The sequence below is a fragment of the Pundamilia nyererei genome, unplaced genomic scaffold (genome assembly GCF_000239375.1).
Source record: "Pundamilia nyererei isolate P.nyererei 1_Seehausen unplaced genomic scaffold, PunNye1.0 scaffold00142, whole genome shotgun sequence".
Lineage (NCBI taxonomy): Eukaryota > Metazoa > Chordata > Actinopteri > Cichliformes > Cichlidae > Pundamilia > Pundamilia nyererei.
Genome location: NW_005187543.1, coordinates 524416 through 536949, shown reverse-complemented (window position 1 = coordinate 536949; position 12534 = coordinate 524416). Strand labels below are relative to the sequence as shown.

Genomic DNA, 12534 nt, shown 5'->3' with positions numbered 1-12534 from the left:
TGTTTGGTAAGAAGCTGGGATTAATAGTCTGGAGCCTTTCTGTTAAGTGCTCTGTAGATCAGTACAAGAACTTTAAAATGAATCAAAGTCTACTGAGAGCCAGTGTAAAGAGCAAGAATAATATGAGCTCACTTGTTAGAATCCATTACTAGTCTGGCAGCTGCATTTTTGTTTACCTCAGAGACAAAACAGGTTTATCCCTGCCGTGAAACAGGGCATTACAGTAACACGTAATGACACAAGAGCACGGATCATTTTCTCCAGTTCAGCCAAGAAGGCCTTATGCCACAATTTAGAAGTGTGGGGTTTTTTGAGTTAAAAAAAATTAAGAAACAGGAATGAGAAATGAAAGAATACATGCAAGGAATCTAAACTTTCCAAATACTGGATGCTGGATTGATTTTTAGGATATAATAATGACCTTTAGTCTTAGTTTTCCTTGACTAAAGGCTTAGTACGAACTGATAACACAGATGTATCTACAATCTCTTTTTTTTCCCCCCACATTATGCAAGCCGTACCTAATTTTGCTTTGACATGTGCAACATGACTAATGTAAATCCTCATGTCAGGAAAAAATGTGCAATATAAGTTATGCGCAGATGAACAGCCCTTATCATCACATAATTTTACATGATTAAATTCCTTGTATACAGGTTTTTAATCTATATTTACAGAAAAGTGTAATTTCATTATGTCTGCAGAGCTGCATGTTCAAACTATAATTTTATTTGTTGACAGGCCCTGAAAAAAAGCATCCACACTGTTAATCAAATACAGAGCAGTTTAAATAATACAGTACATTATGCCAAATTAACAGGAACAACAAAGTTGTCACTTGGACTTCTTCAAATATTATAAACAACTATATAAAATGAAACCACATTTCTGACCTCATCTACTTACCTTGTGCATTTGCAGGTTTAACAGACAGCTTTTCGCCACAGTTACTGCAGAATTTGGCTGTTTTCTCTACAATGTTATGGCCACAGCGTGAGCACTTCATCTTCAGACTTCAGTGATCACTGCAAAGAAAGAAACTATTTTCACTTCAAGACCATGTCAAAATTTTCTTTCACTTTCTATTTTGGCAGCCGATGTCACATGAAACTGTGTTCAGCTACACAACAACACACCAGTCTCATTGTCTTTATCTCCTCTGAACTTTGATCAGTCATACCCAAGAAGCTGGCCTGTGAGAGACTGAATTGGAAGTCATTTTACAAGAGAGTCAGCGAGTCAACTGAACGCCCACATTCATGGCCCACGAACAAGCATCCAATAAAAAACTGACATTAACCAAAGAGAGGGAAAAAAACCTGGGAACCCTCACAGCACACTTTAATAGCACGTCCTTAAGAGAAAAATTCAGTTAACACTGACCAAAAGTAGTTCTAATGAGGAAATAAGTAATTCTTTATATGCCATAAATAGTTCAAAAATGATATAGGACATTTCACAAAGAGTAGAAGCAGAGAAGGTGGTTTTCCTCCTTCCTTTTCCTCATACTTTCAATAAATACTTCACATTACTTATTAGCTGGCAATGTAAAGGCGATATTACGTGAATGACTGAATAACTCAAAATAACATAAATTCGTGAACCACCCAAGTTAATATTATGCCATTATTCTTTGATTTCGATTGATTTTTAATGTCATGAATAAAGAGTCAAAATTGGGTAATCCTTATATCTGCTGGGATCAAGTCATTCATTCCAGCGATGGATACTTCGCTTTCATTTCTGCATAATTCATCTGGCAATCGCTCTCCCTCTTTGTCAAACGCATGGTCTTCATTGGACTTCTGGTTACACTTTAATGCAACAATTGCTTTGGGCGTTTTCAATCCACTGAGAAAGGCTATTAAGGTTTAAGACATCTGACCCAAATACAAATAAATACACTGTGAAATATAACTGGTTCAACCCAGTTTGATTTTAGAGCCCAACCAATAATGCCTTTTTGTGAGACTGATGTCAATAATTAGTAAGTTTGCAGGAATATAATCAATTTAGTATAAGCAAGGAAAGAAAATGAACAATCAGCATCAAGGTCGGTTAGGTCTTTTGCGATTTGATTTAGACTTCAAACGATTTCTTTATTTCTTAATAAAATGTAACAAATACAGTAAACACCATCGCGTGTGTTTAAACCGTATCTCTATATTGCTGAAAATACTGCAAATAACAAGTGACTATTCCATTCTAGGAGATGAGCTTTCATACTTTCACAGATAAAGGCGGGACGACCTTTTTCAAGAACTTAAGGAGTGACTCGTCTTGAAGCGAAAAGATCTTTGGCTTAGAAGTTCGGCCATTCACATGTTCCCTGCGTAAAGAAACGCACACGTTTTACGTCACTTCTTGCGTGCCAGTGCGTTTGACAACAACAAAACAGAGAGAAAGCGAACTAAATGGCCACGAAGTCACTGACAAAATAAAACCTGCAGAATCACGACACGCTTAGCAGCAGCAGTGAAGGCTCTTAGTCACACTACAGAGAGCGCTATTGCTAAAATTAAGTAGCGACTCTGCTAACTAGCTTCCCCGAAGCAGCCAGCCTAATGAGCTGCGCAGCTAACATTAGCTTGGGCAGTTAGCTCTGATTCACTCTCCATAATAAACGGAGATACTATTAGAAAGAACGAACGTCAACCAAACTTCATTACCCCGTAACCCAGCTGGAGCCAGACTCAGACCTGGTCCAAGGCAGCGCAGTCTGATAGCTAATTCTGTTATTAGGATGAGTTTATTCCTACTGTGTCACAACGGGAATTCTGACGTTGTGACAGTCACCCAATGCTCATAACAATAAATAAATAACAGCCGACCTGAGCTGCCTTCCTACCTTCTCTTCTGTGCTGCAAAAAGGAGAAAGCCTGCAAATCATCTCTGCTGGTCCCACTACGCAGCCGTCAAAGACACGTCCAAGACCTGCTGTCCCCTCGTTTCCGTATCTACTAAAGTTTCGTTTTGTCAGAAATGGGCGTGAGCTAAGTTTACTTCTATAATCACTAATAAAATCGGGGTTTCTTTTTCCTAGAGGGTATGTCTGACTAAGCTGGTTTTCATTCATAGGTAATGAAAGCATAAGTTAAACTCTACTGGAGACAAACGACCTCTTCTAGGGGTACTTTAGTGCATGGATGCATGTGCTGTAAAGTGATTTAAACTCACCTTATTTTTTTCTTAGCATAAATGAAGTTTATGAAAAAGTATCTTATGGCACAACCTGTGGATGCAACATATTAAACATCTTAAAAATATTATTTATTTATTTTTTTCACAGATTGTGACTAAAAAATAAAGTTCATTTGTTTGCTGGAGTTTATATTTCAGCATCTGAAATGTACAAAAACCGATTATATTACACAATAATTGTACAGGAAAAACAGTTAAAATGGGGTTGGTCACATGGGGTCAGTTGCCATGTGATGGTGTTTGTTTGTCATTACATTGTACTTTCCTATTGCCTTTAGGCAAGGACAGACTGCTCAATAGACATGCTCTGTGACCAGCAGGAGGTAATAAGCATGCTGCAGTTACAAACTCCTGGAAATGTGCCCATAATGTGTAAAAGTTTGAGACTGTTAAGAAAAGGACAGGGAAAAAAGGCTGGCTTTAAATCTTTTAGGAAACTTCATAAAAAACATTTCAAACTGAATGGAATTCTGCAATCTGTCACATTTGACAGATTTATTTATTTGTTTAACAGCAAAACACTCATGAAAGTAGCACTGGAGCAGTAGATCCTTTCATGCATCAGAATAAGTGGCCCTCAGCACAGCAGGTTTGTTCCGCTGACATTTGAAGTCTACATGCAGGCTCCTGCAGGCATTGGGTGATGGCTGAAAACAAATATTTAAAGTCATAAAAAACAGTTGTTTAGTTTGTAACATTTATAAGCTGATAAGAAAGGAATATGCAGTGAAAAATGAAACCGATCCACACCATCATGTTACAGTAAATTCTCAGTAAAGGCCAACATGCTCTAACTGCATATGTTTATTGTTACACTGAGTGTCCTGTGTTGCCTGTGGAATGACCTTTAGTCCTGTTATGAGCTGTGCCTCTCCATAGCTCTCACAGGACACCCACTCACCTACTGAAGAGAGATTTATTTTGAATGTCTTTGAGTCATATTAGTCAAAAATCTGAACCCAAGCTCATGCTATGCTCTTACATTTTCAACAGAGGGCAGAATAACCCAATTATGTGTAGTAGTATTTCACGCTGTACTGTGGCTGCTCATCAGGGTTAAAAAAAAAAAAAAAAGTATCTCGAGTTGTTAGGTGTTAGTTGTTAGCTCTAAGTTTTTCCACAACTCCCCTATAGTGGGTCTTAAATGATGTAAAATGAGTGCTGAACACTCCTTTGTGGACCAATGTGCAAGCAAAATGTTAGGTTAAAGTCACTCAGATCAAACCAGCTCGCTGGATCTTTGCCATCACCACCTTTAGATGTTGTAGGTGTTCCTCCCACGAGTCACTGTAAATCACCACATCAGGTAGGCTTAACGATTATATCCATTAACCTTTAAAAAGTTAAGGGTGCCCCATGGAGACCAAAGGGTAAAACACTGCAATGAAATAAACCTATTCCTGGAATCGGAAAGGCTGTGTATTCTAAATGCACTTGCCAGTAATATTTACACAAATCTAAGGTTGTGATGTATCTGGCCTTTCCTAGTCTTTCCAGCAGCTCATCAATGAAAGGCAAGGGATAAGGATCGAAACAGGAAATGCTGTTTAGCTTTCTCGAGTCTGGACAAAATTGAAGTTGAGTTCAAGTATCTGACTTAAACACCCAAAATTGGTGTTTCAGCCAAATAGCTGCACTTTGGTACATCGCTTTCATTTTGGGCAGGTCCATTACCGCGATAAGTAGAAACCACTAAACAGACAGCAGTACAAAAGCTTGTGTTCAGGGTGGGGGTTTCCACTGACTCAGACACAGCATACCAGAAGGATGGCAGCAGAGTCATTTTTGCCATTGTTCACTTTGTTTGTTTGATTGATTGATGTTGTCCAATTTGTGCCCTACACTATTGTCTGGAGCTGAACTGTGATTTATGAAATTTGTTCTTGTTGAACTTTACCTGTACAGTGTGCTGTAAATGGTACAATCACCATCATTAGTTGAGTCCATCTTTTGCTCCCTGCTGATGACATAGTGGATCAGTGAAAAATGCAGCACAAGTTGAATAATATGTTGAAGCTGCAGGGATAGCTCACACGCATGCTTTTGTTTTGCTTTTAAAAACGATCGTTGAGTGCATGACTTCTTCCTCTTGTGACTGGCTCATGTCAACCACGGGATAGTTGCAGTAGTCCGTATTCTAGATACAATAATTAATAAGACATCAAAGAACACATATATAAGTTTCCTGCTTGGTGAATTGTACTCAGTCAGACAACACAAAATAACTTGCGAATAACTTGAGTAAACTATAAATGGGTTTCTTCAATAAACTAACTTATTAGGCAACCTCATAATGAGCTAACCTCTGCATTAAGAAAAAAAACAACACAACCAGTAAGCTTAATTGTAGCGCCATCTGCATGTTTACCTCATTTTCATTTTCTTGTGACTCTGTCCTTTTTGCGCACTGTCTGAAAGAAGAGATTTCCATCACTTTATTGTTGCATGTGTGAGCTGTAACAAATAGAAATACACTTTACCTTCTGATGGCAACAACAGTGACCACGATGAGGAGTGCAGCAATAGAAGTACAGATAGCAATCTGATCTCTGGTGCCTGTCCACCAGTACACTGAGGAAACATGGATGTTGCACGTTAAAGTAAAAAAGACTGAACAAGTACGGTTTGTTTGGAAGGGTTTCCAAGGGCAGACTCCTCTTTGCAAAGTTGTGTCTGCACAAGCCACAGTGTTTGGAACATAAATCTATTTACCTTTGCCCCTTAACAGCACTGTAGAGGAGTTGTGACTCCCGTATTTGTTTGTAGCCATGCAGAAATAGTTGTGATCACCCTGAAAATCCTTCTTCAAATGTAGTTCATGTTGGTGTCCTGCAGCTGAAATGTGATCATTAAATATTTTAAACCAGGTATAGTTCTCCACTGCTGGATTTGCACGGCTGTGGCAGATCAGGGTCTCTGTTGATGGTGTGACAGAAACTGATGTGTTCCTGGGGCCATCTAAAATAAAGTCATTAGTGAAATCATCTTACATAAATCAGATTCATTATTTTGGTATCTAAATTGTGAGGAAATATTTAATGTGTTGCAGTAAAGAACAATGTTTCCATGCTTAACTCTTACATACTGCTCATATGTCTTCAGAGTATTTGAATGCACAAACAGCCACTTGGCATTAGTAGATGAATCATTCATTCTTAATTTAAGTTTTAGAGAGTAAGGACTGTGTATCTGTTAGATTTTGCAACATTTAGTCAATGATTTAAAATGCTTTTAACTACAATTCATGCTTTAACCTTACATTTATAAAGCATTTTATTCTGTAAATTTCAAAGATTTTATCTGCCGCACATCTATGACCCTCTGAATTATCTTATCATGCACATCCTATTTGATCACTCCTATGCTGTTTTGCTATTTCACTGTTTAACGAGTCCATTACAATTGAAAAGCCAGCAGGCACCTGTCTCTGGGAACCTGGGCAAATGTGATGTGAACAGTAACAGTTCTCATAACACTGTCATGGCTGAACTGTAGAAAAACTTTCAACTTTGTAATAGTTTGGGTCATTTTTGCAAAAGTCATCCAATTTCAAGCTGAAAGAATCACATCTCTGGTGTTGTTGCTCAGGTCAAATGTCAAAATGGGTCAAATTTGGCCTAAGCAGTATGTAAGGTTTAAAACATCGCTATACAATACTCACATTCAACATCAACATGTCGGACTCCTGAAGTTGTTTCTATGCCTGTTTTTAGAGAACAAGTGTAGTTTCCAGAGTTTGTGAAGGAAACATTTCTTAATTGCAGCACTCGTCCATCCTGCAGGTATTCTCCATTCTTAAACCAGGTGAAGACAGATGAGAAGTTGCCAACATCACATCTGTCTGTGCAAGTAAGATTCACAGAGTCGCCTTCCTGGATTGATTCGTGTCTTTTGAGTTTTGTCATGGAAATGTTAAAATCTATGAGAGAAATGAATAACTTATGTTTCGACCTTATCAGATTAAACAGCAAAGGCGAGTCGAAATTCTTTAAAAAGAAAACCAAAATTAAATCTTACCAACGATTTTTAGTGTTGACCCACTTTTTCCAGTCCATTGGCCATTTGTGGAGTTGGTTATAAATCTAAAGGCATATTTTCCTTCATCACTGTGCTCCACTTGGTGTATTTGCAGTGAACAGTTATTCCGTTTGTTACCAACATACTGAAATCGCGAAGAGCTATTATTTGAGCCACTGTGATAAATGAACGGACCTGCAAAAATATTTTTGTGTCCCCACATGACTTCCTGTACTATGTGATTGTCAGGATAGGAAAATGAACAAAGAATGACAACAGATGATCCTTTCACTACACACATATGAGGCTGTTGATAGTCTACCTTCCACTTACTGCAGAGAACACCTGGAACAGAAGCATTAATCTTAATTTTCTATTGCTTAAACATTTTGAAATTCCTTTAAAATAAGAAATAAATGTCGCACTTACCTCCAAAGAACAGTGTTAGTGTCAATTTTAGGGTGATGTGTTCAGTGCACATGTTGGAGCTTTTTTAAGTTACTCAAGCATAAAGTTTAGAATCACTTAAAGTTATCACGAACGGACAGAGAAAAAGTGACTTTGTCCTTTATCTTCTTTCTCTGCTATGTGCTACTTTCTACATGGTAGGTGCCATCTGGTCATGCAAACCACAGATGCAGTCAACATCTAAGGTTTAGAAGAGAGCATATGAAACCATGTAGCAGCATCAGAGGCGCTGTGGTATGTTTGTTTTTTTCTCTGCTCTTCTTTTCTAACCAAATGTTGCTGGAACATAACGATTCATTCTCTTGAATCTCATGCATGTCACCAGACGTTTTACTGCCCACCACTGATTAACAGCTAACACTCATATCACACAACAATGAACAGATTTCACAGCAAATTTATAATATGAACCCCTCTGTGGGAAAAATGGGAAACGACTCACGTGCACAGCCATTATTGCTAGGTTTGATGTTGATGCATGCAATGTGCCATTACAGTGTTTTATTCACATTATCTTATAATGCATGACTTGTAAAGACAAGCAGTGGCATGGTGCACAGATCCGTGTTTTAAATCCGCACTGAGGCTTTTCTGTGTGGAGTTTCTATGTTCTCTCTGTGTCTGTGTGGGTCTTTCTGACTTCCTACCACAATCCATAGGCCACATGGGTCACATTAGGTTACTTATTTCTGACCCTGCCTCCTACCCTGGGTAAGGAGGTCAGTCCACTGATAGATGAACGCACTGACTGATCATGTCCACAGTGACAAACCGATCTGAACTGCAGAGAATTTCTATAATTGATAGCGAGGTGAGTGGCTGAGTTCTTGAAGTTTAAGAACTTCTGAGAATTTGTCACTGTTGTCTCTTTAAGTCGAATCATAGACAAGAACAATTTGTAGTTCTTTTAAAAAAGCATTCACACACTGCTCTTTACTTTTCTTTCCTACTTCATTTGTCTGTTTTCTTTTTCTTTGCATTATACATCACATACTAATGGAATATTGACAGTATAGTACTGCCTCTGATTACTATTATCCACTGGAGTTCATTACAGTAATGTGAAAACACCTCCTTCTTCTTCTTTCTAAATTCCCCCTGTGACCTGCTACCTCAGATCTAAAATTGTGTTGTTTGAGTAATTGAAGACCCAATCGCAGGAGACCTAATGTTCAACAGAAAGTGAGCTTTAATGGAGGAAATAAATCCAATACAAACTCCAAATAGCAACATCCAAAAGGCACAAAGGAGACTAGAACAGTACAGCGTACCATCAGGAACGTAACTGAACAAGACCGACACAACACAGCAAAGGAATATACATACACACCAAGGGCTGATTAGCGATTACACAACAGGAAATCAGGTGAGGACAGATAGGAAGCAGTAAAACCAGTAAAACAGAAAAGAGAACAAACAAGACAAACACCGAAGTTAATGCTAACACAAGAGAATGCAGAGCATTAACAATAGTGAAAAATGGGGGGAATGCATAAATAAAATACAGTACTCACAACACACTAAAATAATAAATAATATAGAATGACAAAGAATTCAACCTGGAGCTGGAATCAAGCAGAAGATCTCGAACCCCAACATCAAATCTTGGGACATGAATGGGCAGTATGGGAGAGTGGGCAGGTCACTGTTCCTCTCCTCACAAGTTCACCCAGTGTGAAGTCACTAGAACTTTGACCCCTTTAACAAACAGGCTCCCTCTTCAGTATATGGAGGCTGTTTTCTTTTAGGCGAGGCATATATTGGGCCAGCTGCCTCCTGTCGGTTCTGTGGGTGGTTCAAAGCTGCACAAACTGGTCTAAGTAATGATACAGAAATGACAGCATGTAACAGAATGAAGTGTCCATAGCTCCTGACAGATACACAATTTCCCATATTATCGTTATTATTACTATCATTATTATTAGTAGTAGTAGTGGTATACTGTCTGAGTCTTACCTGCACACTGTGCTGTAAATGACATCTTCACTTTGGGTGTTCTTCTGCTGCTCCCTGCACGTAATACATTCTATCAGCATGTTCCTCCAGTACAATAAATAATATATTTTTATCTTATATTGTTGAAATATCTCACGCGTTTGGCTTTCTTTTGTTGTGGAAGTAAACAGCCGCGTAGACGATTTCAGTGGTTTCTCCTTCACTCTGATCCTGATGTTGTGGTTGGTTATCATCACACATTGAGAGCCTGCTGACACGACCTGTGTTCTAGATAAAGTCACAAAGAAGCAACGCACAATTAACAACAATCTTCATTTTTTTCTACCGAACTCTAAATTTGAACTTCTGTTATTAATTAATGATTGTCCAGCAGTAAGAGTAGCACCTGCGATTCTTTCTCACCACTTTCCACCGGTGACCTCATTTGCTTTTTGTTAAGTCTGAAAGATAAACAGAATTTAGGCGATGTGTTACAAAATTAGTGACATTTCAAAATTAGGTAACACTCACCTTCTAACAGCAATAAAAGTGGTCACAATCAGAACTACAGCAACTGTTACAATGATAAGTACGTATTCCCAAAACATTGGCCAGTTTTCTGTAAAACAAATTCATTGTTTTAATTCAGTAATGCCAGAGCCAAGCAAACTTTTAATGGTTATTGATACGAGTCAGAAAGCATCCAATAGCACCAGCCACTCAAACCTACTTACTTTTAATGTTTAAAGTGACAACAGAAGAGTTTTGACTTCCGTGTTTGTTGGTGACACTGCATAAATACTGGTCACTGTCCCTAGGGTGGAACACTGGCTGATGTCCAACATTTACAGAATCACCTGCAGCTATTCTGAACCACGTATAATTCTCCACGGGGGGGTTTGCATGACTGCTGCAAATCAGGGTAAAGTCGCTGCCAGGGTCTGCCCCCAAAGGTGGTTGGACAAGCACTGTGGTGTTCCTAGGGCCATCTGAAAATTAATTTTATTATTTGGGCGTTATCGTTGTCAGTTATCAGTGTGAAAATTTAGAAATATGCAAAGGACCGCATAAGAAGCAGCCTTCCCAATTATCCAAGCACTAGGAGTACACTAAGCTCCAGATCCTTAATTTAAAGCTGAATATCTGGACTGTGATCACATCTTGCCTGTTTAATTTAAAACCCACTGTGCTGGTGTGCAGTGACAAAGTCACAAAAACTGTGTAATTATCCAGAAATTATCCTTGGACGTAATTGCACATTACTCAACTCCCTATGAGTCAGCAGTAGGTGACTAGAACTGATGGCAGCATATAAAGCCCACGGCTCTCACGCTAGAGACCGGGGTTCACATCCAGCTTAGATCTGTTATGTGTAGGTAACAATAGCAGTTTAGCTTATAATAAGAAAAGACTGAAGTTTTAATTAAGACTAAATAAATATTGCATGAGAATATTTGCATCAGAATTAATGTATTTTAGTGTGCACATTAAAGCTAGTTTGCGTATGTGTTATTCTTAAAATAAGTCCCAGAAGCTTGAGCAGAAATATCATACCAATTAGACAGTCATTAAAAGCCCCCGTGCATTTCTGGGACGTAATAGCTCAATGAGTATATAACAGTATAAATAGTGTAATTCACTGATCTACTTCTCACTAATAATTCTTAGACATTTCCCATTATCAGGTTACTCAATGCTATAAACAGTTCAGAGATTTAAGATGCTAAAAGGCAGAATGTAGGAGATCATTACTCATTACTATTTCAGCATCATTAATTATTCCTTTTTACCTTAAAGTACTGATCTTGTGTCTTGTACTCACATTCAACATCTATACCCAGGACACTTGAAGTTGATCCTAAGTGTGTTTTTAGAGAACAAGTGTAGTTTCCAGAGGTTGTAGGGGACACGTTTCTTAAATAAAGAGCTGCTCCTTCGTGTAATGGCTCTCCATTCTTAAACCAGGTGTACGCAGATGAAATCTTACCACCATCACAACTGTTCATGCAGGTGAGATTTACAGAGTCGCCTTCCCTTATTGCTTCCTTTACAGAAGGTTTTGACATAAAAATAGTCAAATCTGAAAAAGCAAAGCGACATTTTAATCTTAACTGTTAAAAGCTTTTATTTATTTAAAGAACAACAACAGCAGCAACAAAAACTTACCAACAACCTTCAGTACTGGGGCATTTTCTTCATGAGGTCTATTAGACATGGTGTTAAATCTGACAAAGTATCTCCCTACATCACTACACTCCACCTGGTGTATTTTCAAAGAACAATTGTGATGTGTGTTTCCGATGTACTGGAATCTTGTGAAAAGAGTTCGTAAACTGCTAGAAATTAAGCGAGCCTTTAAAGTAGCAGGCTGTAGGTGACCCCACAGGACCCTCCTCACTGTTTGGTTGTCAGGATTTTGAAATGAACAAAGAAAAATGACTGAGGAGCCTTTGACTGCACAAATAAGACGCTGCTGATGCTTCACTTTCCACATATTGCAGAGAACACCTAAAAGAGACAGATTCACTCGATAGCTGTAATCGTTTAGCATTCTTGTAAAACATTAAAGAAGATACAAGTGCTGCATTTACCTGTCAGAAACAGCAACATTAACATCCATGTCAGGTGTCTGTGTTCTTCATACATACTTGAAACTCCTTCCTGATGTTAAAATGCTCACAAGAAGAGACATTTGCAAGTTTGCATTTGATGTTTTGTTCTCAAAATGAACATCTCCTCTTTTTTTTCTTCTTTACTGATTTTGTACTCTAGATACTGTACACACTGCTTCCTGTAAAGAAAAAAAAAAGAGACTTAAAATCAGGTCATCTAAGCCGCAGTTTCAAGAAACACGTTATCTCTTGCTGTTTAACTGAGAGCAGTACCGAGAAACCCCATCCCCTGTGCATGTGC

At 38.4% G+C, this 12534-nt stretch overlaps 2 protein-coding genes across 2 annotated transcripts in view; both read right to left on the bottom strand.

The window, feature by feature from the left end:
• The window catches only part of LOC102201071 (E3 ubiquitin-protein ligase RNF213-like), a 31775-nt gene extending 28811 nt beyond the window's left edge, over positions 1 to 2964 (bottom strand). Inside the window, exons 1-2 of the mRNA XM_005744342.1 lie at positions 2849 to 2964; positions 907 to 1025 (exon numbers count right to left, since the gene is read on the bottom strand). Of these exons, the coding sequence (XP_005744399.1) occupies positions 907 to 1006 (100 nt within the window). The 5' untranslated portion in view covers positions 1007 to 1025; positions 2849 to 2964. The remainder of the gene's footprint in view (positions 1 to 906; positions 1026 to 2848) is intronic.
• A 6405-nt stretch (positions 2965 to 9369) lies between these two features.
• Positions 9370 to 12029, bottom strand: LOC102212747 (B-cell receptor CD22-like). The gene is made up of 8 exons (XM_013913641.1): positions 11788 to 12029; positions 11444 to 11701; positions 10356 to 10610; positions 10153 to 10240; positions 10028 to 10082; positions 9779 to 9909; positions 9643 to 9696; positions 9370 to 9502 (listed from the first exon to the last, which is right to left on the bottom strand). Exons 1-8 carry the CDS (start codon positions 11834 to 11836, stop codon positions 9370 to 9372), a joined length of 1023 nt encoding a protein of 340 aa, XP_013769095.1. The 5' UTR covers positions 11837 to 12029.
• Positions 12030 to 12534: the final 505 nt, after the last annotated feature.

What these genes read in the sequence shown, in the direction of transcription:
- LOC102212747 (XM_013913641.1), bottom strand. Translation starts at nt 11,836, where the DNA reads ATGTCTAATAGACCTCATGAAGAAAATGCCCCAGTACTGAAGGTTGTT. An exon ending in CCTGGGTATAGATGTTGAAT is followed by an intron (nt 10,611 to 11,443) that starts GTGAGTACAAGA and finishes ATTAATTTTCAG; the next exon opens with ATGGCCCTAGGAACACCACA. An exon ending in ATTTACAGCACAGTGTGCAG is followed by an intron (nt 9,503 to 9,642) that starts GTAAGACTCAGA and finishes ATCATTACTTAG; the next exon opens with ACCAGTTTGTGCAGCTTTGA.